Source organism: Colletotrichum jinshuiense, chromosome 7, assembly GCF_051148585.1.
Source record: "Colletotrichum jinshuiense chromosome 7, complete sequence".
Taxonomy (NCBI): Eukaryota; Fungi; Ascomycota; class Sordariomycetes; order Glomerellales; family Glomerellaceae; genus Colletotrichum; species Colletotrichum jinshuiense.
In genome coordinates, this window is record NC_139314.1 from 1,163,789 (window position 1) to 1,190,023 (window position 26,235).

The following is a 26,235-nucleotide window of genomic DNA, read 5'->3' on the forward strand; positions in this document are numbered from 1 at the left end:
GAGGTCCGGTGTTGGAAACCCCCCCCCCCCTTTTTTTTTTCTTCTTCTTCTTCTTGTCTTCCTCTGTCTCCCTCCCTTGGCCGGCTGTTCCCTCTAATTGATTACGGCCCCCCTCCAGAGGAAAAGACAGAAAGCCAAATCGGGAAGGGGGAACAAAAAAAGAAGGAAAAGAAGAAGCAACCCCCCTCTCCCCAAGGCTAGTCGGCCCCCAATGGTACCACTGCGCAGTAAGCTCCCCGACGACAGAAATGCCCCTCCCACCCGGAAATGGTCGCAGATCGTGTCAACAAAGGCCGTGCCGTACCGCATCAGTTAGCACATTTGCTAGTGTTCAAGGGGCACGGTTGATTCAAACGAGAAATGGACAGGTGTTTACTTTTGGCAACGCTGGCGTACATCTACGACTTTGGCAGGAGTCGGATACCGCTAGCCGGCGCGCCTTACCGGACGGCGCGTTGACCGTTGCCGTCATGTCAGGTTCACTTATAAACGAACGCCCTCTTGTCTCTTTGTCTTTGGGTTTGATTTTTTTCTGTATATTTATTTTTTTAGTGGAAATGCTATCACGCACGGTCTCCTGTTTCAGAGAAACCTCCCCAATTCCCTATCCGCTCTGCATTATTTAGCGCATAGCTGCATCTGGCCTGGCTTACCGCCTTTTGGCGCCTCGTACATAATTCGGCACATGGTGCATTATTTAGTTCGGCAAGGGGGGCTGAGAAAAAAAGATACCGAAGAAAACGCTCAAAAGTTGGGTCGTCATTGTTTACATGACGAGCCGTTTGGTGATGACGAACAAAAACCGGCTGCTCCAGCAACTGAAGCAATCTGCGTCCCGACCCATCGTGGCCGAAGGTGCAAAGAGGAAACCGGCGCTGTATCTGGAACAATGGAACACCAAAGCCCCCTCCCCCATTACAGGACCTGCATTTTCTCCCATCTCGGGACGGAGGTAGAGCTTCTGACTTCTGGGGCCCTGCGCAAGGGGAAGCTCTTCTGGAAGCTCCCAATCCCCGGCTCTTCCCTGCGCCGACTATCCTCTCCAACACGCTAAGAACTGTAGAATGTGGGGATGGCCCTCTCAGGGGTTGCATCGCCCTCACATCCTGTCATTCTCTCCTCGGCCGCGAACCGGCGACAACCTTGCCCATATACCGGTAATTTCCCTCCCAGGCGGTCTTCGCCAGCTGGCAGGAGGACCTGTGGCCCGAGTGCCCGGTGCATTCTGCAGTGAGCATACGTGATGTGATGCCCAGTTGACCATCTCAGGGCTGACAACGCATGGAAGCTCTGGCCCAACCCCCAAGAGCCACGACTCGGGGACGCGAGAGCGAAATTAGGGTCGGGACGCGATGTGGTTGATGCAAGAGGCTGCTTCTGGCTGTTGTGCCATCACTTGATGCAGCAGTGCGGAATTAGTAGCCGCCTTCTTAAGCTCCGATGTGCCGTGGTAGTAGTGCTTCCCCTTCTGGGGTGAGAGGGGGAAGGGGAAAGGTGGGAGGGGCCGAAGGGGGACAGTGTCGGCCGCTCGTTGGTCGCTCGCCGAACGGCCCTCGGTGTGGCTGGCCCCTACCTCCGATATCGACCGTGGGTAGCTTTTTTTTTATGACGATTTTCCAGCGATCCATTGAACCACCATTCAAACACCCCAAACCAACACTTTGGACGCCAATTGACGCCCACCATGTCTGTCAGAACTCTTCGAATCGGTGAGTCTCCCCATCAATCCAATTGACGTGTTTTCTGCTGTGAGTTTTTTATCTAACACCGCTGTAGGTCTCATTCCCGGTGACGGCATCGGCAAGGAGGTCATCCCCGCCGGCCGCCGCATCCTCGAGGCCCTCCCCTCCTACCTCGGCCTCAAGTTTGAGTTCACCGACCTCAAGGCCGGTTTCGAGACGTTCGAGCAGACTGGCGCTGCCCTCCCCGACAGGACCGTCGAGATCCTCAAGAAGGAGTGCGATGGCGCTCTCTTCGGTGCCGTGAGCTCCCCGACCACGGCCGTCAAGGGCTACTCCTCCCCCATCGTCGCCCTGCGCAAGAAGCTCGACCTCTACGCCAACGTCCGCCCCGTCAAGACCGTCCTGACCGCCCCCAAGCCCATCGACATGGTCATCGTCCGTGAGAACACCGAGGACCTGTACGTCAAGGAGGAGAAGACTTACGACGGCCCCAACGGCAAGGTCGCCGAGGCCATCAAGCGCATCAGCGAGAGGGCCTCCCACCGCATCGCCGCCATGGCCGGTGAGATCGCCCTCCGCCGCCAGAAGATCCGTGACTCCGGCGCCGCCAGCATCCACAAGAGCCCCCTCGTTACCATCACCCACAAGTCCAACGTCCTTTCCCAGACCGACGGCCTCTTCCGCGCCACCTCCAAGTTGGCTCTCGCCGACCCCAGGTTCACTAGCGTCTCCGTCGAGGAGCAGATCGTCGATTCCATGGTTTACAAGCTCTTCCGCCAGCCCGAGGACTACGACGTCATTGTCGCCCCCAATCTGTACGGTGACATCCTGTCCGATGGTGCCGCCGCCCTCGTCGGCTCCCTGGGTCTGGTCCCCAGTGCCAACGTTGGTGAGGGTTTCGCCATCGGCGAGCCCTGCCACGGCAGTGCCCCCGATATCCAGGGCAAGAACATCGCCAACCCCATTGCCACCCTGCGCAGCGCCGCCCTGATGCTTGAGTTCCTCAACGAGGAGACCGCCGCCGCCAAGATCTACGCCGCCGTCGATGCTAACCTGGAGGAGGGCAGACTTCTTAGCCCCGACCTGGGCGGTACTGCCAAGACCGACGAGGTTGTTGAGGACATCCTCAGAAGACTGTAAAGAGTCAACAATCTGGGAGGCCGATTTGTATAAGGACTGGATATGGCAGTCGACGCGGCAGCAGCTGCGCCCTTGATACCTACCATGTTACCCCAAAAAAGCATATTTTCTGATTTAACCGCCTGACCATCTGATCTTGCCTTCCTTTCTTTTTCGCTGTGCAGTGACTGCCCACTAGCTCCTCTGTGAATACCTTAGTTGCATGAACAGCACCTGCCATTGGATGTGCAAATCATCCTCCTAGCCCAAGTCTCCGTTCGGACTTCATGTCACTCCTCCCCGGGCCCCATTGTAAGTAACGGCTAGATCACGACGTCCTGTGTTCCTGATGTCGACGAAGGCCGTGTCGACCATCGGACCCAAATGGCTTCTTCAGATGTCCCCTCGCGACTGAGTAACGCAGACAAAAGACGCAGCTTGCGAAAGTTGTGGGCAGACATTCGGAGCAGCACTCAACGCTTCTTTCCTGGCCGTCTGCGCCGACGTCCACTGGCCAGGGTACCAGCATCAGGCAATCCCGATACCGTTCGTTACGAGATCAGCCTGCCACCGCAGCCTCGACCTCCCACGCCACAGTGCTGCGACAAAAACGCCGTAGTCGCCGTCGTGTGTCCTCCAGTGGCCGTCTACCGCTTGGATCATGATCTCAACGCACGCGTTTGGCTCGCTGTAGGCCTGACGCTAAGTGGATGGCTTCCCGGTGTGCTCTGTAAGAGCGTAGATAATGGGCAGAGGGTGTGCTACGTTGCTGACAGGGGCAGATGCACTTGCGGTTGCCCCTTCCGCACATCCTGCATCGCCATACTACTGGCACACCACCGAGAGATCCAGCTCAGCCATAAATGGAAGTCCAAGAATAAGGTCTACAATACCGCCAACAAAGCTGGTCCAACAAGTTGTGTAAAGAACAAGCCACAATACTGAACCAAGAGTCGTTCGTGGGTACGAGCTGAAGACGCCTTGGGGGAGACCCGCGGTTGAACAGCAAAAAAGGCAACTACGGAAAGGCCAGAGAGAAGACGAGGTTTGTATTGTTCAAAGTCTAGTTCTATCATGAATCACATACCCCTATAACCCTGTTTGTACAAGGTGTCAGAAGGTGATCTTACGTCCCGGCTCTACAATCCTGAACAATCCTGACATGACATTAGATATACATGTACATACGTCGCCCAAGTAGGCGACATACGGCCGACCTGTCTCGTGCGCTGCATGACGCCGAGAGCGGGGGGCTCTGTGTTGATACACGACACGTGGTGCCATAGTTGTGCCAAAGTTTTGATAAAGAACCCCAAAGGGGGTGGCTTTCGTGGCTTATTTGGTTCGCTTAGACTCCAACTCCTTTTCGTAGTTGGCGACAAGCTCCTTTCTGTAAAAGTTGTTAGCAACGGCAACATGATCCGAGGTTGAGCTGGGGAGGGTGTATGGGGAATGACGTACTGAAGGTGAGGGGGGGCCGCGGCGTAGTGGCTGAATTCCATGCTGAACTCGCCCTTGCCCTGGGTCGCAGCGCGAAGCTGGGAGCTGAAGCCGAACATGGAGTTCAAACTGCAGTCGCAGATGAGGGTGAAGTCCTCGGTGCCGACCTCGGTGTCGTGGATGGTGGCGTTACGCTTGTTCATCAACATGATGATGTTACCCTGGAACTCGTTGGGGGCGGTGATGGTGGTCTTCATGAGAGGCTCGAGGACCTGGCCGCCGGCCTCGTTGAAGGCCTTGCGGAAGGCCATCTGCGTGGCCAGGTTGAAGGCGTAATCAGAGGAATCGGTGACGTGAGTGGAACCGTCGTTGACAATCATCTTGGTGCCAATGACCTTGTGGCCCAGGAGGGGTCCCCTCTCGGCAACCTCGTCGAAACCCTTGGCGCAGGCCGTGAGGTACTTGTCGGGGATGGTGCCGCCAATGACCTGGGTCTCGAAGTGGTTCTTCTCGGGGTCTTCGAAGGGCTCGATCCAACCAGCGACACGGGCGTAGTCACCGGGACCACCGCTCTGTCTGCGGAGAAGGAAGTCGTACTCGGTCTTGCGGGAGATGGTCTCGCGGTAGGCGACGCGGGGCTTGCCAGTCTCGCAGTCAACCTTGTACTCGCGGCGCAGACGCTCGACGTAAATCTCGAGATGGAGCTCGCCCATTCCGGAGATGATGGTCTCCTCGCTCTCCTCGTCGACGTGCAGACGGAAGGTGGGGTCCTCACGCTGGAAGCGGTTCATGGCCTTGGAGAAGTTGTCGGCGTCGCTGGTGCGCTTGGGCTTGATGGACAAGGACATGACAGCGTCGGGGACGTACATGGAGGACATGGTGTAGGGGAGACCGCCGTCGGTGAAGGTGTCGCCGGAAGCGCAGTCGACGCCGAAGACGGCGCAGATCTCGCCGGCGCCGACCTCGTTGACGTCCTCCATCTCGTTGGAGTGCATGCGCACAATACGGGGGATACGGACCTTCTTGTCGGTACGGGAGTTGAACAGGTAGGTGCCCTTGCGGAGCTTGCCCTGGTAGACGCGGATGTAGGTGAGCTGGCCGTAGTTGTTCTCCTCGAGCTTGAAGGCGAGACCGACGAAGGGGAGCGAGTTGTAGGGGACCAGCTTGACGGTGGCCTCGTCACGCTTCTTGTCAAGGGCCTTGTTCTCGACTTCGGCAGGGTTCGGCAGGTAGTCGCAGACGGCGTCGAGGACGGGCTGGATGCCCTTGTCGGCCAGGGCGGAGCCCATCATGACGGGGGAGAACTTGAGGGCGATGGTGGCGCGGCGGATGGCGGCCTTGATCTGCGCGTTGGTGGGGATCTGCTCGTCCAGGAAGAGCTCGGCCATTTCGTCGTCAACGTCGGCAAGCTTCTCGATCAGTTCCTGTCGCTTTTCCTCGACCAAATCCTTGTAGCCGCCGGGGAGGACATCAGTGACCCTGACAACGGTACCACGGGGGCCCTCGAAATAGTATGCTTGCTTCTCAATCAAATCGATGACACCCTCGAATTCGTTCTCGGCTCCGATGGGGACCTGGATGGCGGCGGCGGGGATCTTGAGCTTCTTGTTGATCTGCTCGACAGCCTTCCATGGGTTGGCACCCATGCGGTCCATCTTGTTTACAAAGCTGATGCGGGGGATGTTGTAGCGCTTCATCTGACGGTCGACGGTGATGGTCTGACTCTGGACGCCGCTGACGGCGCACAGAATCATGACGGCGCCGTCAAGGACTCGGAGAGCTCGCTCGACCTCGATGGTGAAGTCGATATGGCCGGGGGTGTCGATGATGTTGATGTGGTAGGTTTCCTCTTTTCCGTTTTCCGTCTTCTTCCAATCGGCGAAGGTGGCCGCGGACTGGATGGTGATGCCCTTTTCTCTCTCGAGATCCATGGAGTCCATCTTGGCACCGACAGAATCTTTGCCACGGACCTCGTGAATCGCCTTGATACGACCGGAGTAGAACAGGACTCGCTCCGTGGCCGTGGTCTTTCCACTGTCGATGTGGGCCGCGATACCGATGTTGCGCACGCGGGACAGGCGCTTGGCCTCCTCGGGGCTCATCTTGGCGGCGACGACCTCGGGGGTAAGGGCGGAGGCGTTATCCTGAGCCATGCGCAGAGCCTCGGCGGCGGCGTTGGCGGACCTGGCCCTGGTGGTTGTGGTGAAGGCGCGCCTGGAGGTCTGGCCGAGCTTCCATGTCGCTACAGTCGTCGTGGTTGTCACCGGCTTCGCGCTGATGGCGAGGCCAAAGTGTCGCACATCCCGGCTTTGGGGCTTTGCGCCCGTAAAAAGACCGCCATTCGGCACTCTGACGGCCCTGGGAGCCCTCATCGTGACCAAAAGTGTTGCGCGGTTTGAACCAAAAGAAAAAAAGAATGGGTAGAATTACAAGAAAAGGGAGCCGGGATCCATTGGGGACAGAATGGTCTGATACGGGGGCCTTTTTTTTCTCCCCTTCTCACTCGGGCGAAACTTTTTTTTGGCAGGGGTCCGACTTCGCGCCGCCGCGAAGGCACGTGTTTTCGTGGAGAAGTGGGGCACTGTCGGCGGTGGACGAATCGCGGGTGCGGCATTACGCCGGCCGGTTCAACGGCGTACACGGCAGTCTCCTTGCCTAACCAACAATGGCCATCAGACGGCTGCTATGCAGTGATCACCCTCGCGTGTTGCATTTAATCCTTAATGAGCATTCTGAATCGGAGTAGCGCGGACTTTTGGTTGAGTCTCAAAGCACTAGTCACTGGAAGTAGGTAGTATCAAGTTTCCAAGACAGTCTGGGAGCGTGGAAACCGCATGCGGAACGGGAAGACGTCAAGGGAAGCCAGACGTACCCGCGATAACGCCATCTAAAACACTTTACTATACACAGGTCTTCTCATATCGTCTGTTGTTGTGATAATTTCTAGCCATAGACAGTCCCTGCTTCTCCGGGTCGGTTTATGTCAACTTCATTCCTGTCAACCGCAGATGTATGTCTTGCTCAAGCCGCATGAATCTTTCCACAAGGTGCGTGTAAAGATATAGTACTCTCATGGGCTGGCTCAAGAGGATGTATTGCGTGGTTATATCGTGCAGAAATTGCCCGAACTAGTAAAACTCGACAATGCAAATAGCAGCACAAATTATCTTGCTTTGCCCACTGACTTTCAAAATATTTAAAATAAAATAAAACTTCCACGCAGGTCCCTGCTGCGTGATGAATATAATCGCTGCAAAACGCCATGCATTCAAATCATCCCGGCCCAAAAGTCCTCGACACTGCTTTAGATCCAGTGTTCATCTAAAGCCCGGTTCTTGTCCAAGTAATCATAGACCTGCTTAGGATCCTTGCAAACGTGCTTTGCGTCCCACCCGTCACTACCCGTGATCCCGTCCGGGAAAGTCGTCTCCGTGCCCTCTAGCGCGACATCGCCGCTACACAAGATTGCCTGTCGTAGGTACTCGAAGCAATGCTGCAAATGCCAAGGCCCCTCCGCACCCTCGGTACCTGCGGGGATGTGCGAGTGCATGTCGACGATTGCGCTGCCGTTGATGGTAAGCCCCGCATAGCTCTCGAGAATTGCGTACAGGCAATGCAGCTGGTGCGTCATGGACGTCGTGAAGACGGTGCGTGGGGCGAATTCGGGCAGGGGCACAGGCAGATTGTCGTGGTCTTTCGGGTTTTTGATTTCAAGGTAGCCCAGGCCTCTGGGGACCATGGCGAGCCAGGATTCCTGGAATGAGGTGTTGGTGAAGAACGTCTTTGGGTCGTCGGGGACGTAGTCTGTTGTGGGGTGGAAAGTTGTTATTTGCTGAGAGACTGCGCGATGTGTAAGTTTTTCAAGCTCAAATGAATCAGGAGAGAAAGCAATGGCTCACATTGAGGCGCGAATCCTGTCAGGTCGCCCACGGGCTCGAGACGCTTGTCGCGGGTTGGTATCTGTAACCCTCGCCGCTCGAGGAGGAGGCCGACGATGATGAGTAACATGCCCGTGTCGACGAGCCAGCGCCAGCGCCGAAAGACGCCCCAGGCCCTGGCGCATCGGGTTTCCCGTGTCGCCCGTCTCCCATCCTCAATATCTGCGCATCTCCACTGCTTGCCTTCGTCGCTGAGGAGCGACACGCTGACTTCGGTCATGGAGTCATCGTTGATTTCTGCCTCTCGGCGAGCGTCAGAGTAGGGCGTGTCACCAGGCTTCATGGTTCAGCTTCGTATCTAAATGAATAACTTGTCGACCGGCGTTGCACAATTTCTCCAAAAGGTTCTCTCCGAGATGGCAGTCAAATGAGACGCGGAAGATGAAGCTCAGGCTATCAGTTCTTCAGCAAAATAGATCAATTAGTTCGTAGAGACGACAAACAGTCGGTTTCTCAGACTTCTGAGCTCCTAGTAAAAGAAAAACAAAAAAAAGAGCGACATCGCCACCCTATAGTCCCCAACGTGAAACGAAACCTGGGTCGTTTCTCAGGGGTAGCGGCGGCGCATGGCTGGCGCTGGACGCGTTGGTGATCTGAAGGAGATCCGACACTTGATGTCTGAGATGGGACGGAGTGCGGGAGTGCGTTTGGGACCGTGGGCTGTGGGTCGTGCAGCCCGCACGATCAGTCGCCGAGAGAAAGACGGGCTTTTGCTGCTTGATTCCATGTAGCACGCCCGGTTCCTCTGGCAGAGTCATCGTGTGAAATGCTAGTGGCTTGGATTTGAGATGAGATGGATGAAAAGAAGGTTCGATGAAATAATGACACTTTGCCGAAGTTTAGATGATGATTTACGTCAGGACCGAAAGCATTTTCGGTTGCAGGGTGCCAAATCCATCCAACCTTGATTAACGTGCATTCATTCATTCATTCACTCATTCATTCGATGAAGTACGAATACCACTCTCTTCGGAAACAGTCGCAGGGGTGGTTAATTGGGGCAGCTGTTGATATTCTGCCATTGGATATCAGCGAGCCTATCTATAATCTAGCAACTGCACAGCGACCGACACCGTTGCGCAGTGTGATCGGCTGGTGCGCATTTTGGTCTCGATCTTTTTGTGTGGCTTGAGTATGCACTTGTTCGTCTGGTGTTCGGTCGGTGGTGTCTAACACCTCCCCTCGCAACGGACCGTAATTGTACTTCTCTTTCACCAGCAACGAAGACACACCAACTATCAAAGAAACAAAAACGTTAATCATGATTGAATAAAACAAAAGTCTGTGACCAGAGCAAAATGATAACTGTGAGATTCGAACTCACGCCTCTTGCGAGACCAGAATACTCATCCTTTGGAAGGATGAAGCTTTCGCTTGAGTCTGGCGCCTTAGACCGCTCGGCCAAGTTACCTGTTGATGACTGAGACACAAGTTTTTCCCCCTAAGATACCTGGCCCCAATCGCCTGCGACAACCTTGCATGGATTTCTAGCTTCCTCCCATGCCCACCCGAAGCTGCATACACTGGACAGGCGAGGAGACTAATGCACAAAATAAACTACCATTTGACTTTCGGGATCGACACCTCCGATCCTTGCTACATCAACTGCCTTCACCGACCAGCCAGCCAACATAAGGAATATTACGGCATGATCTGTGGCGCGCAATCATCCACGCCAAACACATGTCGGCGCCTCTTACTTCAGTCTTATCGCATCTTCACCCTCTCGGGTCCAAAGTACCACCGGAGTTGGTGGGTCCCCGGCCTCGGCGATTGTGGCAGCGCCGATGGTCGTTGCCTTGGGCCGCCCTCGTGGAAAAAATCAGTCGAGTTCTTCTGGGCACTATCGAATGGTGGAGTGGGAGCGATCGACTCGAGTCGGCCCTAGACCTAGACCGGTGGGAACAACAGCGGAGACTGCTAAGAGCGGGAGTTGATGTCGGCAATCTCGCTCTCTGCTGCAAAGTCTTGCATTGTCGTCCCATGCCTCCCTCCTACTTATTCTAGCCGTTCATTGCTGAGCGGCCCTTGCCGCACCTTTTTGTCATCGTGCGCCAGCTGACTCTGCAATCGCATACGCTGTTGCTTCGGATCCCAGCTTGCAGCGTCTTCCTTGCCTGTTTGCCTACTCACATGTGGAAAGAATGTGTAAATAAGTCATGTTGGGGACTATAGAGAGGAAAAAAATTGGCCCGATGACATCTTACAAGCGCCGGCATCCATTTAGCGGTGTTGGCCGGGCCACTCCGTCGGCTTCCTTTCTTAGCTGCCGCCCACCAACTTCCGCCCTAGCGGATCAAGTGGCGGGCACTCTGATAGGCAAAACCCCATCGCAATGGGACCCTTTCCCTCTCTAATCTGGGACCAAGAGGCGAAACAGTGGATCCTGGTGGTGCAATAGATAGGGGTCGTCATTTTCAGCCTCTTGCGCCCTGCTTCTGCCCGGTTTAATATCCGGGTGGCCGCCCGCCTCTCCCCTTTGCCGTCACCGTTTCCGATAGACTCTTGGCCCATGCCACATTTTCTCGCCCTCGTCTGCTTTGAGCCCTCGAGCTGAATGACAATAAGACCACGCTCGGAAGACTTGCGGGCACATCGGCTTGCGAACGGCAGTATTTAACACCTAATCTGTTCTTCCCCCCCACCTCGTCCCGTACTTCTGCAACAACAGAGGTGTTTGTGCAGGCCAAGCGAGGATCGCCACGGCACGTTGCAGCAGAAAGGTTGATCCGCCAAGACAGGACCAACGCTCTTACTTACCAAAGGACGGGGATACCTAGCAGAGCGCCACCCCAAACAGCCCCTCGGCCAGACAATACCGCGAAAGAGAGTCGCAATGCCGGCCCGAAGCCCGGACGCCGGCGAGAAGCATGGCTCCGCCCCGGGTCTCCGCTCAGATAACCCTTCCGAATCAACTTTGGCACCGGCCGACCCCGGAACCCAACCTCCCGCCGAGACACCCGCAATAACAGCCTCGGACCCGGGCCCGGTTCCCGACGGCGGCCTGGAGGCTTGGGTCCAGGTCCTCGGCTCCTGGGTAATCCTGGCAGACACCTGGGGTCTCGTCAACACCTTTGGTGTCTACCAGACCTACTACGAGCAGACGCTCTCCGCCACACCCTCGTCAATCTCCTGGATCGGCTCCCTCCAGGGCGCTCTGCTCATGATGGTCGGCCCCATCTCTGGACCTCTGTACGACGCCGGCTACTTCCGCGAGCTCCTCTGGGCCGGCATCTTCCTCATTATCTTCGGCATGTTCATGACCTCCCTCTGCACGACCTACTGGCAAGTCGTCCTCGCGCAGGGCGTCTGCATCGGCCTGGGATGCGGCCTGACGTTCCTCCCCTCCACCGCGATCCTGAGCCAATACTTCCACAAACGCCGCTCCCTCGTCATCGGCATCGCGGCGACGGGCTCCCCCATTGCGGGCATGTGCTTCCCCATCCTCTTCGGCCACCTCGAGCCCAAGATAGGCTTCGGCTGGGCGACGCGCATCATAGCCTTCATCCTCCTCGGCCTGTCCATCATCCCCGCCGTCACGATGCACACCCGCCTCCCGCCCTCGGGCCACAAGCGCTCGCTCATCGACCAGACCGCCCTGCGCGACCCGGCCTTCATGCTCGTCATGGCGGGCTCCTTCATCGCGTTTCTGGCCATGTACGTTCCTTACTTCTACATCCAGCTCTTCGCAGTCAACCACGACATCGGCCCGTCATCATTTTCGGCGTACTTTGTCACGCTGCTCAGCGCCGGCAGTATCCCGGGCCGTGTGATCCCGAACTACCTGGCCGACAAGGTGGGCGCGCTGTATATGCAGATTTCCGTCGCTGCGGGCTCGGCGGTGCTCATGTTCGCGTGGCTGGGCATCCGAAACATGGCCGGTCTGGTCGTCTTCGCCATTCTCTACGGCCTCTTCTCCGGCGGCTTGGTGAGCATCTCGCCGACCGTCATCGTCAGCCTGTCCCCCGATTTGGGTCGCGTGGGCACGCGGATGGGCATGATAAACTTTATCGCAGGCATCGCTATCCTCATTGGCACGCCAATCGCCGGCGCCATTTTGGGCGACTACAGTGAAATCGCTTGGCAGTCCATGATTGGGTACGGAGCTGCGGCGCTGACGGTCGGGTCGATGTGCTTGACCTCAGCAAAGATATTTCAGTTGAAGGAGGCTCGGGCGGTAAAGGCCTGAAAATGTGTTAATGATAATCATTGAAGATGTGAAGCAACAAACCGGCGTGTTAAAAAAAAGTTATATACCCATACCATATACATATAGACTCATAGATACTCAACGGTCACTGCAATTATGGCCAACTGCCAGTCGCAGCATTGTATTTTCCCACTTACACCGCTCACCTCGTCAGCTGTCGCAGGATCTGGTCCTTCGTAAAAAGTTCCATGACATCGCCGTTGTAGAACACTCGGAAAAGGTATGTAGGGCACAGGTTTGCCAGGGCTTCTCATACCTAACTCGCCAGTCCTCAACGTTGTAGAACATCAATTTGTCTGCAGGTACTACCTTTTCAGTCGCTGTTGATGTTGGTTCTAGATACCGCAGGCCTGTCTGATATCATGTCCTCGTTTGTATAGAGCCAAATAGCCAATTCACCGTCGGTAACAGGAGCAAACCGAACGAGAGTAAGCCACCAGGCTCGTCTGGCTCGTCTGTAGTATGATTGTGAGCATGAGGTCCAGGTCGACCTTGTCGTGGGCGGGAGACATAACTGGACAGTGTCCGAGACAACTACCCCGGGAGTGGATCTTGGGTCCCGGACCGTGTTCTGTGGATGCAGCCGTGATGACCGGGTCCACCTCGGAGGCTTTCGAGCGCTCTTCTGAAAGTCGCGGTCCCGGTACGGGGGGGCAACCCAGGCCGATGACCTTGAGTTTAGTGCCGGGACCCGGCCTGGAGGCTCTCGGGCCACCATCCTGAGGGGGTTACAACGTGCGTTGTTTTCTGAAGACAAAGCAGAAAAAGGGAATGTCTCGTCGCCAGAGAAGGGAGGAAGAAGGTGGTTTACCCGGCGTTGAAATTTACGAGAGATAACAGTGAATGTTTTGCAAGCTTACTCAAGCTTATTTTCTTTGAGGGCTCGTCGCTTCGCCGTATTCATAGTGCTCTGTCGGCGTCAAATTTGCCTTCCGACTGGGAAAGTTTTCAGCAGCCCTACTTTGAAATAGGCCATGGCCATCGAACACCGGCCTGGTGTCAGTTCAAGGCAAGCTCGGTGAAGCGGTCCGGCAGGGTCCGGCGGCACTCGGTGGGAGGCGCCCTTTGTTTCCGTGTCCAGTACTACAACGGATGCCCATTTTCAGCCTCAAAGGTGGAGCACCTTCTCGCAGTCGGCTTAGCACCGTCTGCCCAATGGATCTTATCTTGCCGAGGGTTAATATAGAGCCAGGTGGTGGCCTTTGTTAGGCCCGGCGGCCAGAAAATGAGATGAGTTGTGACACGGTGGGCCGCAGTGTCAGTTGCAGGATCAGCAACGGAAGATGCACATTTCGTTTTCGTGACGCGGGTAGCATTCAACTTATCGGTTCGTTCTCCGGGCTCGATCGAGTCAGGATGCGAGAACGAAAACAAGCTTCCGGTGGCAGATAGCATAGGTACATGAGGGACATTGAGAAAAGAAGTGGCGCCGGGTAGGGTTAAAAGTCGACCAAGGCTGGAGCTACTGCGATAGGGCGCGAGCCTGCGCCAAGGCTGTCCTATCACGGCCGCAGTAGGAGCTCCTGCCCCGTCTTGTGCTGTGTGTTGCTGATTCATCCTTGGATCATGTTGCGGGTGCAGCTTAGCAACGCTTAACTCAGACCCGCGCGCGAGGTGACGAGCCCTTGATACGTTTCTGTGGGGTGCTGTAGTGCCTGCCATGCCTGCCCCACGGCCCCACCAATGGCTGATCTGAGCTGAGCTAGCCGGCCGCGTCTTGTCTGTGATCCGATTCTGTGGTATCTAGGTAGGTAGGCGAGGGGAGGAAGGGAGGGAGGAAGGGAGGGAGAGAGAAGGCGTGTGAGTGTGTGCGAGTTCGGAGGTGGAGGAGCAGGAGAGGATAGGAAGGGGGATCACCAGTGCGCATTGGCATCGTTTGGACTCGTCTCGGCGTGTTCCATGGGGAAAAGGATGCAGTGCGGCGCATTTGTCAGTGGCTAGTCATCGTAACTATCTGGGCATTCTCTTCATTGGCGATGCTCCCTTTTGGCCCTTGGCCATCTCGAGTGACAAGGCCCGCCGCGCCTTGTTAGCCCAGCCCACCTTTATTGGTGCTCGTCCCAGACAAATACATAACGCAGGTTGCAAGTGACAGAATGGACGAGCGCGCGGTTTGTCATCCAGGAGGAGCGAGGCAGGGTGTGGCAGAAGGTGAATCCGCGTTTAATCCGTGTTTAATCCGCCATCTGGCATGTCTAATTGACATGCCGTGTACTACGGACGCCGCAAGGCAGTGGCAGATTAGGCCTGGAACAGCCCGCCGAGCTATGTGGTCAATGGGTGAATGCCGGCTTCTCCACGGACAACGGAGGCTAGAGAGGGGATGGCTCGAGCATTCGTAAGGCTTATTATGATGGCCCGGCCAGATTTGTTAAGCACTTATTCAGCACCCTCTCAACACCTTCCACAAGATCCCCGTCGCCGAGGCATGTGCTTGCTGGTGTACCGGCTACCTACCTACCATGGGTTGTGTATGATGGGCAAGGTGGGGGAGCTGGAGGGAGAGCGTAACCTTCCTGCCTCCCCAGCTTGCATTACCGAGCCAGACGAGCCATGACATGACCTGTGCATTTTGGCTGTATACCTAGGTAGTTTGGCAGTGTAGGAAGGGAAAAAAAAAGGCTCGCTGTGTCGTCGTATCCAGATCGCCGTGCAACCTTACCTGTTTGGCTCCGTTGATGCTGGGGTGTTGAGTGTAACGAGGGCTTTGAAAAGACTCGCAGAGACGGCGAATGGTACCTCGGGGGACATGCCTTGCAAGTGGACCGGCCACCGGCTGTACACAAGGACACTAGTATCTCCATGTAGATATTGTACGTACACAGGTAGCACCCTATATACACTACTATACGTGCCCGCAGTGGAGTAAGGGTCCGCATGGAGGGGCAGGGGAGGTACACCACACTACCGCGACCTTGGCTCCTCCGCACGCAGGAGCTCTCTCTGCTTGCTTACCTCGCCTTACCTGAGCCTGAGTTGCTCATGTCTCGATTCCCACTTAGCCGGCAAAACCTGATGAAACCGCATCGTGTCGACCAGCCATTGCCATTCCAACCGGCCTCGAGGGTACAACCTGCCCGGCCAACCGACTGCACCGCACCTGTTGGCTTTGCCTAGCCTAGCGTGCCATTGACGGATGATGCAAGACGCTCGTCCTGGTTCCCCCCTCTCCTCTGCCCCTCCTCCTCCGGCCCTGGCCGTACTGCCGGGCGCCAGAGCTTAGCTGGGACTCATATAAGAAGATGCCGTCCTCCCCATCATGATACTCCTGCTGCCTCCATCCTCCCAGTACCTCTTTGCTGAGCACTAATCTCTTCGCTTCTGCACTCGATATCCCTGTTTCCACTTCCTTCCCCCCGATACAGTCCATCAATCATTCACAATGGCTCCCAAGATCGCCATCGTCTACGTAAGTCGACATCATACGTCTTCTTTCCTAATCGGGCAATTTTTTTTTTGTTGTCCCCCTCCACCCCGCCTTTCCATCAGTGTCGGCGCTGGCAAGCCAGTCTTCTCAGTGTAACCGCCAGCCAAGAGCCCCCCACCCTCGACAAGCTCTGTCCTGGGTGGCATCATGAGGCTTATGTGCAGTGCTGCTGCATTCTCTCAACACCACCTTAGATGCTGTTGCCCGCACCGAAGCGCCCCGAACCCCACCATGACTGCCCAACTCAACGCCAAACCCCTACCTGTTCCTGAAGATCGATTTGCTAACACCACCTCTGTCGATAGTACTCCATGTACGGCCACATCCGCCAATTGGCCGAGGCTGAGAAGAAGGGTATTGAGAAGGCCGGCGGCACTGCCGACCTCTTCCAGTATGTCTCCAATTATCCACGGAAGACACTCAACAAACCTTGCCGCTAACACCGAATCCAACAGGGTCGCCGAGACGCTCCCCGAGGAGGTCCTCGCCAAGATGGGCGCCCCCCCCAAGCCCTCCGACGTCCCCGTCCTTGACGACCCCGCCACGCTTGAGGCCTACGATGCCTTCCTGATTGGCATCCCCACTAGATACGGCAACTTCCCCACCCAGTGGAAGGCCTTCTGGGACAAGACCGGCAAGCAGTGGAGCACCGGCGGTTTCTGGGGTAAGCTCGCTGGCCTCTTCATCTCCACCGCCTCCCTCGGTGGTGGCCAGGAGTCGACCGCTATCGCTGCCATGTCCACCTTCGCCCACCACGGCATCATCTACGTCCCCTTCGGCTACGCCAAGGCCTTCCCCCTGATGGCCGACCTCTCCGAGGTTCACGGCGGTGGCCCCTGGGGTGCCGGCACCTTCGCCGGAGCCGACGGCTCCCGCCAGCCCACCGCCAAGGAGCTCGAGATAGCCACCATCCAGGGCGAGTTCTTCTACCAGACCGTCGCCAAGCATGTGGGTTGACTGCATGGTAGCGATGCCGGCACCAAGGTGGAGAACAGTGTAAACGGGGCCGACGAGAAGCCGGCGCCGACCACCGCCCCGGAGCTGACCCCTGCGAACAAGGAGGAGCCGCCGGCGACGGGGAGCCGAAAGACCCCACAAGAGTTGGACGACCAGGACGTCAAATCGGGCCCTTGCGGGTTGCCGAGCAAGTGTCTCGTGCAATGAAGCCTACTTACACCTAATACCCTATAACCTACCAAAATATGATACCTCTGTTTTCCTTTTGACAAGATGCATGCTCGATGGATTGGTCAGTAATTTGCCCGACGTGAAAATATTTGGTCATGTTTTCCGCACCCAAGGGGAGAAAACAGACCCTATGCGAGAAGATTGGTCTACCAAGCCATGGTATCGTGTGGACAGTGCAGCTAGAACGAACCCAAGGCCTATACACACACGATTAACTGCGAGGCAGTATGGCGGAAGCACACATGCGCTCCACCGGCATCGCTAATTAACGAGCAAGGTCAAATGGCTACACATCTACTAGCATCCAACTTTAATGCACAAAATGCGAGGGGCAGTATCATCAAAGACGAACGAGTACAATCGAGTAAAATTACGGCTCCTATATTGGACCGCTTTACTTTGTAAATAACGCCAACGACCATGCACATTTTCGCCTCGTATAGAAGCAGCGCCCCCAAATCAAGCCAGCAAGAGCAAGAATTAAATGGTACAAGCTGCCTGCGCAGTCGCTTCTTTACCTCCGGTCAGCAAAAATGACGTTCTTCTTGTCGTGAACGTTGACCATGGTATACTCGGCGAGCAGCGGGTCCTTGTTGCCCAAGTTCAGTGTCACGGCGAGCAAGTTGGGCTCGGTCCAGGTAGGACGCAGACCACGAGACTCGAGGCGTTCCCACCAGTCGAGGTATCCGGAGGCTGTCATGCCGTTGAACAAGTGGATTTCAATCATGAGCTGACCGATGGGGAGTTCATTGCCAGCCGCAAGGGGGAAGTCGTCGTTGAGACCGTCCATGGCCGCGAACTCGGCGAACTCGATGTCCATCTTGAGAATATCACTGATGTGCTATTAGTGGGCTGCCGCGTTGCCAGACACCGGGGGGAGGGGTAACGTACATGTACTCGTGACCGTTCATCTTCATCAGATCACTGATACTATAGAAGGGAGGCTCCTTTGTCTTATCTGTCTTGCCTGCAATGCCGGCCTGGAGGAAGTGAGCTCTCTCACGGTTGCCAGGCTCAAGCTGCTCGCCAAAGTCGACGACGGAGAAGTCGTAGGCCCAAACGACACAGTTGGTACGGCTCAGCATCTCGTTTTCTGCCAGCGGAGCATTTGTTAGCTCACGTTTTAGCCAGTACGACGCGAGGGAAGGGGGCCGAGGATGCATTCATCGGGAACTGGGCGATGCTTACCAAAGCTGGACTCGTCACGGACGCCGAACGAGTAAATTACGCATTCCCGGTCCCGGGGAAAGTCGACGAACCGCGACATGCCGCACACCCACTTGCCGCCGTCTCCCATACGTCCGACGCGCTCCATTTCGTGAGGGCAGCTGTAAGAGGCGGGAGTGAAGTCCCAGACAGAGTAGGGGTGCTTTTTGTAGGTTGTGCCGCTGGTGGCGGGGAACCTGCAAAGATGATTATGAGCGATCTGAACTCCATAGGCAATGCCTGACAATCCCTATTCAATGGGTGGAGACGGGTTGGTAGGAACGGTGTAGGAGGCGGCTTACATAGGCATCAGGGAGGCATCGCCGTAGTCCTCAGCAATCATTTCATGACGCTGCTTGACAGTCTTGGCCCAGATGGCTTCAGCGGTGGTCATGAATTCTCGCATGGAGCTTCGGCCGCCGCCATCGTTGTTGATGAGGTTGCCAACCTTGTTGGATGCCCACGCCTTCGCTTTGTCGGGGTTGCCCAAAGAGTGCAGGAGAGCGAGGGCGAAGAGAAGGCCAGCAGCCAGCCAGAGCATCTGGACGATGCGTTTGGAGTTTGCGGCGATGGCCATGGTTGCAGTCGAGGAATGTTATCGTGCGAGCGGGCGAGTGTCGTCTCGTTCTCGTGATGCCTCCCAGGTTCGGTGTGTATGTGGAATGGTGGCGAACCGTCTTTTCGGTCGCGTAAGAGAAGAGATTCAAGACGCAATGAGACGAAACGACGATGTCGCAAGAAAGTAGGCGTCACGGAGAAGTGAATGAGAAATAAAGGCAATAAAAGGGCCGCAAGCAACACTGGAAAGTAGCCGGCGTGGTAGAAAGGCAAGCCACCGGCAAATTGGGGGGACTTACAGATCCAGGTGGTGCGAAGAGAGCGACTGGAACAGAAGATGGGAGGGAAAGAGACGAGTCACACCAGGATGGGGGGATGGATGCAAACGTCGGACAGGTGAAAGACATAAAAAAGCATGTATGCCACTACCTTAAGTACCATCGACGGCAGCTGCCAGTTCAGCCATGGGAGAAGTGGGATAGGGATAGGCCGGAGGAGCCAGGTTCCTCCCTCTAGAGACCCTGGCGGCGAGGAAAGCGCAAGGCAAGAATTTCCCATAGAGTTCTGGTGGCATTCAAGGCTGGAACGGGCAGGGAGCCAACTGTCTCTGTTTCCCTCCCTTGTGAGAGGTTTGGTCCGTACCTGGGCGGATACATTGTTCGCCATCTCATGGAAGGAAAAGGTTGACTTGTCCACCACCAGAAAGACACAACTCACACAGTGAAGCCGTTACCAACGTACATGATGAACAATAGAGGCGTGCCATGGAGGATGGCACGCCCGTCAAACGGTGACGGGTGATGGTGTTGGTTCGTCACTGCTTGCTTCTCCTCTAAGATGGATTTAGCACGAAACATGGAGTGTTTGACGCCGGCGTCGTCCAAAGCGGGGATGGAGATTGGGATGCAGATGGGGGACGGGGAAGGGGACAGGGACTGGGATACCTAGCTAAACCTACAGACATACGAACAGATAGATAGACAGACAGACAGACAGAAGGATGGACCGACAGATCAGATTATCGAATACGACCGCTACGTGTCGCCCCGGGTGGGACTGCCACACACACACACACACACACATAACGCCGAGAGCAGCTGGCTGAGGAGCGAACACGGAAAGCATCCGAGTCTCCTGCACGTGACGTGACTCGGTTTGGTGCAATGCAATGATGCAAGGGCCCGACAATTAGAGTTGGGACCGGCAGGATGGGATGGAGTGTGGTGGTACATGATGCATTGGGTGTCATCCAATCCTATATCGTGCCACACGGCGACTTTGCAAGCTCCCTTTCTTCTCCTGCATTGCATTAAAGCATATCCAAGTCTGGAGGTGGCGTCCAATACTGTGGTACCACACTACACTACTTGACCTACAAATGTGTCAGACATGCACACGCAAGCATGCTGCCCCTTATCGGGGAGGGAAGTTGTCTCGCCCGGCTATCAACAATCAAGCGCCGGAGAGGAAGGTTCAGTCGCGCTAGCCCGACCACACCCATTCTCCCCCAGCTCGAGGTCATCTCTTGTCTCCACGTGGCGTTCTCCCATGGGTATCTTTGTCTTCCTGCCCTTCCTCTTTATCAACCAACAGCAGGTCCCTTGAACTGCAGCGCCGGTCGATCAACACGCGTCTTGTGCAACGCGTCGCCAGGTGTCTCGTCTGCCGCCACCTCTCTCTGTTTTCTGCTGTGGCACTTGGTATTTTGCCTCATCATCTCGATTGCCGACTTGTTACCTCGGTACTCGGTAGGTGTTACCGCCAGAAGAGAGCTGCCGGTGGACCCGCAAGCAGGAATACCCAGGGGTTTTTGCAAGCTTTGTACAAGATACTAGTTTCTTGTCTTTGGAACCTTTTGTCTCTTCACCTCTTGAACAGATTTGTCTGCGAGCCGAAAAACGGGTTTGGCTGATACGACGACCGGTAATTGTTCATCTCCGTGCTGTCGCCGTACTTGCCGTCCGTGAGATCGCACGGCGCCACCTTGATCTCGCCGCGCATGATTTCCACCATGGAGACAAGGGGGAACAGCAGAACCAGAAGCGACAGCAATTGTCCGAAACCCCAACCTCTCTCGCCCTCATCGGCCAGCTCGTACGAGGGACCCTGGCCAAATGCATCCGATGCAATGATGCAGCGGACCGCAGCGCCAACTGCCGACGCTGCCATGAGTAGTGTGCCGACGAGCTTGATGATGTTGATGAATCGCTGCGTTCGGAGGTGAAGATACCAGCTTGCAAGGGCGAAGACGAGAACATTGGCGGCAATGACGATGATGGTGCCGACATAGCTCAACCCAGTCATCGACCCCTGCCCTTCGTTGCCAACTCTCCAGACGCAGGCGACGGGTAGCTTCGACTCCTGCATGCCCTTGGACACGCCCTGTAGGATGAAGATACCGTAGACGCAGTTCAACGCAAGGTTGACCAACATGAGGAACTGGCGAAGCCACCGCAGAACCCAATCTCGACGGAAATCGTGGGCGAGGGCGAGCAGAGTCGCGTTGTGAACTGCCATGGACAGGTTCGAGAGCATCCAGATGATGAAGAAGTGGTATGGAACCATGACATTGACCCTTGCAAGCCCGACACACGCTAGGCCAATGCCTTGGAGAATTTGCTGATCCGAGTAGCTGTTGAGAAGCTTTCGGCGGATATTTGACGGCTTTCCTTTCATCTCTTGGAATATGATGGACGAGCTGATAATGAGAGCGAGGCCAGCGGTGATGATGAAGGAGAGGAGGACGCCTCGACCGGCGACGCCTGCATCGCTGGATACCGGGGCATCGGGCCCGATGGTGCAGTTAGGGCTGTCGAAGACGGACATGATTGGTGATGGAGGCAAGAATCGCCGGTGTCGTAGTTATTCGTCGTAGTCGCTGCGACCGAAGATGATGACAGAGTACCGTCCGAGGACGAGGGTGAAGGGAAATGAGCAAGCAAGACAAAAGCAGGGAAAAAAAGAAGAGGAAATAAGACAAGAGAAATACGAAGGAAAGAGCGTATCGAAGCCGGAAGGGTGAAGACGCCACGGAGTTGATCAGCTCAGTTCAGGCTTTGACATTCCACCAAAGAGGAATAACCTGCACCTACTTGAGACGGACGTTCAACCTGTATCAAGCAGTCGAATCTGAAGGTTGCGAATTTCTGCGTTAAGAAAAAAGGCGGATGGGGTCGTCGTGGAGGATCTTCCTCCTTTTTGACCCTTATGACGTACCGCTAAGCGCTGCCCCTGTCGTCTGAAACGGTCTTCCGCTGGGGAAGATCCTTGAAGCTGGTGGGTGACTGGCTCTCAGCGTCTGTCGGCGGGCGCTGGCGTTGATGCCCGGTGTGGCTGTGCCCCACCAACGCCACCGGGAGGGAGGTGAAGAAGCCCATCTTCCCTCGTAGATCCCTCCAACTCACTCCATCACCTTTGCTGCACCCTGGCAATATCAAGGGACCCCCCTTGTCCATAGCGACAATGCAGTCCAATCTGGCGATGCGCGACTGCTTCTCCCTCGGCGGAGCAAACGAAGTCGATTTGGCCTTCTCGATCCTATCACTCTCCCCCTTGCCTGGCTTGTGCTAGGGTGCCTAGCCATGGTTCACGCCACACTACATACAATACGGCAATCAACACCTCTTGTCGATCCCTGCCTACATTCGATTTAGGTACGAGCACCAAAGCGCATCCGAGGCCATCCGCACGATGTCTCGTCTGGCCAGGCCAGACGACGACCAGTCTGCGGCCGCCCCATGAGCTGGACATATCTCCCTTCCCACGACATCGGCCACATGGCACCCATCGCAGTGTCTAGCCTTCAAGTTTGAAAGCAGAATAAATATCTTCGCCTACGTCGAGCAGCGCAATTGGCCACTCCAATATCATCGGCTGTATAGAAACTCATGCTACTAGGCGCCATAGTTCCGTTGTCATATACGCTCACTGCTCGAAGTTTAGTCATGTCCACACATAAATGGCCGGGGCGTGCCGACGACGCACTCTTTTTCGTTGCCGGACGGCACTCCGCCTGGTTGACGACGCTTCCGGCAAGAGATGCTGTTCGCCGTTCTGCGGACTGCTTTTCCGCTCGTCTCCGTTCGTCTTGAATCCGGTGAAGCGCATCCATTTTTCGGAGGAGGCACGCAACGCTAGCCTTCATCTCGGAGAGTTCGTTCTGCATCCCGGATGTTGCTCCAGCATGATATGTCGTGTTTATGCTGGTATCCGTTAGAAGGACCACCCTCAATGTGCCCATGAAGATAACACTCACAAATTAGCCACAGTTACGCTGACATTCAATGTCATCTTCTGCACTGCCAGCTGCTCTCTCATATCCGCCAACTCCTTCGTCTTCAAAGACAGCTTCATCCGTTTCCATAACGTCATCTTCATCCTTGGCCGGCCGTTGAAATATTGCCCTAGCTTCGTTTCCAGCTCGTGGAACTCCCTAATGCAGCCTTTAAGGACCGTCTCTAGGTCGCCAGCTGTACTGGGATGCAGGACCCCTCGGCTGTGTCCTCGTCGTCAAGATAGCACTAGAGCGTGCCGAGCACTGCGAAACCCCCTTTTAGATCAGCTGAAAGCATCGCTAGAATACGAGGCACGTTGATAATCGCATCGATCTGCCGACTAACTGCGACGGTGAGTTGTATGGCGGCTACCAGAAGGCCAGAGATGCTACTGGCGACGCCGATTGCCTCAGCCATCCAATTTCAATCGCTCTTAGGTGCGTTCCGGATAGCTTTGAGGAAAATATGTCACGGAAAACTCTTGCGCGAAACGAAGGATAAACAGAAATGCACCTTCTTGGTAAGAAATGCCTTCGAACAGAGCGAGTAAATGTTCATGGGGGGGGGGGGGGTAAGGAGGCGCAGAGAGATGCACTTCACTGATTCCAACACGGCTGACATGCCCCCTGTATGAGCAGGCAAGGGTTGCATCGGGAACGGCCGCAACTTCACGCCCTTGTTGGTAGAGGAAATGGCCAGCTTCTGCTGTTACCAACACGCAGTTCAGACTCAACTCTTCGGATTCAACACGATCTGATTTATTTGTAAGAATCTATATCGCTCTAAACACTCTATGGTATCACCGTTCGTTTATTTAACTTTACAAAAGGAATAATGGATTGATTACTGTCCGGCTAAAGGGCTGTTTTCGGCATCGTCGCCAGACGCATGCTGACCCTTTCCCTCCTGTGGTGGGAGCCTTACCATGAGAAGCAACCCCAACGCAAATGCGCAGAAGCAGGCAACGCCCATATACGGGAGGCCGATCCAAAAGCCCCCGAGTTTCATGCCCAGACTGAACAAGCCGGCGAGCATGGGTTGTGTATAAGTCTGTCCCGCCGTCTCGACGAGCGAGATAATGGAGTAAAGTCGAGTCCGGTGCGCCGTGTCAACGTACACCGCACAGAGGCTCCGTACATAACTGCCCCACCCAGAACCGAGCGACAGGATCGCCAGGCCGCCGATGAACGCACCGATACTAGGCGAGGCGGACAAGCTCAGGGACCCGAGCAAAAGGGCAACAGAAGAAAGACGCCCAAGGAAGAGATCGCGTTGGTGGTCGTCGGGGATACGAAACGATTTGGGCGCGTTGGGTGAAGAGAGCAATTTCGAAAAGGCTGGTAAGACGACGATGATGGTGAAGAATACACACAAGCCATATAGCGACGAGAGGTAGCCCGTCTGCGAAAGTGAGACGTGGTAACGCTTCGAGGCAAAGATTGTCATGAACTGGAATGTCGACAGGAGGACGGGGTAGCTGCCAAGCGTTGCCAACATCAGGATGACAAGCGATGGCGACTTGAAAAGGCCCAGAGACTCTTTGACTCGAAGCAGCGTGTGTCGAATGGTGCCAAGGAGGCGTGAGTCGGCCACTGGCTCGTCTACAACCGGGTCAGGTACCACCTGGGCCGTCGGCTTAGTCTCTGGGATGAGGTGAATGGTGAGGATCAGAGTCGAGAAGGCGGCTGACGCTAACCACATGACCGGCCATGGCCCAGTCCTCTCCATCATCCATCCGGCGAGGGCGGGGGCGCAAAGGTTCCCAATCATGGATGACAAATGAACATTCATAAATGCCTTGGCTCTGTCGCGCACGTTAGCGGGAACTGAGTGTATACCTGCGGAGGGGGAACAAACCTGTTCTCCGAAGTTGTGACATCCGAGACAATCGAGAAGACAACGGCACTGAGCACGGCGTTGCCTCCGCCAACAGCCAGCATTGACGGGCCAAACCACAACGCCTGGATCGGAATTGTCTTGGGAAACGAGCACACGATTATGAACCACATCTGATCTAGGAGCTGTCCGAGTACGGCAAGCGAAAATACCATCTTCCTCCCCAACCTGTCGGCCACGATTCCCCAGGGGAAAGCGCAGACGGCGCCGATGGACGCCTGTAGAGAGCTGTAGACGGCGAAGATCATGGCGACCTTGGACTGGATCTCGTCCTCCTTGCACAGCTCCTCGTCGATGGTGTCTTGTGTGTAAAGGACGTTGTAGTACTGACGGCAAACAATGTCCTCAACCTTGCGCGTGCTTGGAATCGTCCAAAGGCCGCCAGCGCCGGCACCGATGACGATGATGGCACAGAAGATGGCGACGATGGCGTCGGCATTGTGGACCTTGGGTACGTGGATCTGGGCGGCACGGAGGAGTGAGTCCGTACGGCTGCGGCCGGTGCCCGGGCGCTGCCCGGCGAAGAGGGGCGTCGACTCCGTTGTATCATCTTCCGAAGACCTGGGCGGCGTGGCGTGGTCGGATGGGTCGGCGGGGCGAGGCATCTTGGCTACGGTGTAACGGTTCCGTCACTCGGAAAGTCTGGTATGGTGTTCCCGGAGATATCCCCCGGTAGCGTGTGTGTAGTTGTGCAATAGCCAAGCCTCTTTATGCCAGAATGAAAAATAGGGGGGGTAGGGCATTGGGAATTAGAGGAGGAGGGATCAACAAATATGAATGAAAGCCACGACGCGGACCCCGAGGGAATGCTGTGGTGGTGAGTGAGGCGAGAGATAGAGAGAGTTGGAGGCGCGGACTGCAATCTCACCCCTGGTTTGACGTGATAGAATGGGCTCAGACACGCGGTCTGAAACGGGGGGTGAATAGACCTCCCTGGCAAACAACGTAACAGCTTATCTCACCGTTGCAGCGTTGTACGTGTTGAGGCTTGCGCCCTCCGTAGTTGTAGGATCGGCAACGGAGCATTAATGCAGGCTGACGAGCGTTGACGGCACCAATTCGACAGAGAAAGTAAAAAAACGAGAGAAAAAAATTACGAACAATGTGCGAGTCGTTATTTTCGCTGACGTTGGCGCCGGCGTTTGATTTCGGAGGGAAAGATAGAGAGAGAAAGAAACGACGCGCAACGACAGAGCTGTGTCGTCATCAATCGACAGAATGACAGGGCTGCTGGGCAAACCTGCAAGGTCAGCGAGCGAGCTGCAGGATTCTCGAAAACCAAAAGTTCCCAATGACC

At 55.8% G+C, this 26,235-nt stretch overlaps 8 protein-coding genes across 8 annotated transcripts; 3 read left to right on the forward strand and 5 right to left on the reverse strand.

Moving 5' to 3' along the window:
• Window positions 1-1,684: 1,684 nt before the first annotated feature.
• Window positions 1,685-2,822, forward strand: EsH8_VII_000281 (homoisocitrate dehydrogenase; the record flags this gene model as incomplete). The annotated part of the gene is made up of 2 exons (XM_083270414.1): window positions 1,685-1,709; window positions 1,777-2,822. The coding sequence occupies 2 exons, from the start codon at window positions 1,685-1,687 to the stop codon at window positions 2,820-2,822; spliced, it is 1,071 nt and encodes a 356-aa protein (XP_083127971.1).
• Window positions 2,823-4,136: 1,314 nt separating this feature from the next.
• On the reverse strand, window positions 4,137-6,613 carry EsH8_VII_000282 (elongation factor G; the record flags this gene model as incomplete). Its single annotated transcript, XM_083270415.1, has 2 exons — window positions 4,137-4,191; window positions 4,263-6,613. The coding sequence occupies 2 exons, from the start codon at window positions 6,611-6,613 to the stop codon at window positions 4,137-4,139; spliced, it is 2,406 nt and encodes an 801-aa protein (XP_083127972.1).
• A 932-nt stretch (window positions 6,614-7,545) lies between these two features.
• Window positions 7,546-8,462, reverse strand: EsH8_VII_000283 (uncharacterized protein; the record flags this gene model as incomplete). Its single annotated transcript, XM_083270416.1, has 2 exons — window positions 7,546-8,081; window positions 8,141-8,462. The coding sequence occupies 2 exons, from the start codon at window positions 8,460-8,462 to the stop codon at window positions 7,546-7,548; spliced, it is 858 nt and encodes a 285-aa protein (XP_083127973.1).
• Window positions 8,463-11,015: 2,553 nt separating this feature from the next.
• On the forward strand, window positions 11,016-12,368 carry EsH8_VII_000284 (MCT family MFS transporter; the record flags this gene model as incomplete). Its single annotated transcript, XM_083270417.1, has 1 exon — window positions 11,016-12,368. The coding sequence occupies one exon, from the start codon at window positions 11,016-11,018 to the stop codon at window positions 12,366-12,368; it is 1,353 nt and encodes a 450-aa protein (XP_083127974.1).
• A 3,403-nt stretch (window positions 12,369-15,771) lies between these two features.
• EsH8_VII_000285 (flavo protein-like protein) lies at window positions 15,772-16,773 on the forward strand (the record flags this gene model as incomplete). The annotated part of the gene is made up of 3 exons (XM_083270418.1): window positions 15,772-15,798; window positions 16,122-16,207; window positions 16,272-16,773. The coding sequence occupies 3 exons, from the start codon at window positions 15,772-15,774 to the stop codon at window positions 16,771-16,773; spliced, it is 615 nt and encodes a 204-aa protein (XP_083127975.1).
• A 745-nt stretch (window positions 16,774-17,518) lies between these two features.
• EsH8_VII_000286 (uncharacterized protein) lies at window positions 17,519-18,787 on the reverse strand (the record flags this gene model as incomplete). Its single annotated transcript, XM_083270419.1, has 4 exons — window positions 17,519-17,837; window positions 17,896-18,097; window positions 18,193-18,407; window positions 18,513-18,787. 4 exons carry the CDS (start codon window positions 18,785-18,787, stop codon window positions 17,519-17,521), a joined length of 1,011 nt encoding a protein of 336 aa, XP_083127976.1.
• A 1,844-nt stretch (window positions 18,788-20,631) lies between these two features.
• Window positions 20,632-21,594, reverse strand: EsH8_VII_000287 (uncharacterized protein; the record flags this gene model as incomplete). The annotated part of the gene is made up of 1 exon (XM_083270420.1): window positions 20,632-21,594. The coding sequence occupies one exon, from the start codon at window positions 21,592-21,594 to the stop codon at window positions 20,632-20,634; it is 963 nt and encodes a 320-aa protein (XP_083127977.1).
• A 2,291-nt stretch (window positions 21,595-23,885) lies between these two features.
• EsH8_VII_000288 (MFS transporter) lies at window positions 23,886-25,543 on the reverse strand (the record flags this gene model as incomplete). The annotated part of the gene is made up of 2 exons (XM_083270421.1): window positions 23,886-24,846; window positions 24,900-25,543. The coding sequence occupies 2 exons, from the start codon at window positions 25,541-25,543 to the stop codon at window positions 23,886-23,888; spliced, it is 1,605 nt and encodes a 534-aa protein (XP_083127978.1).
• Window positions 25,544-26,235: the final 692 nt, after the last annotated feature.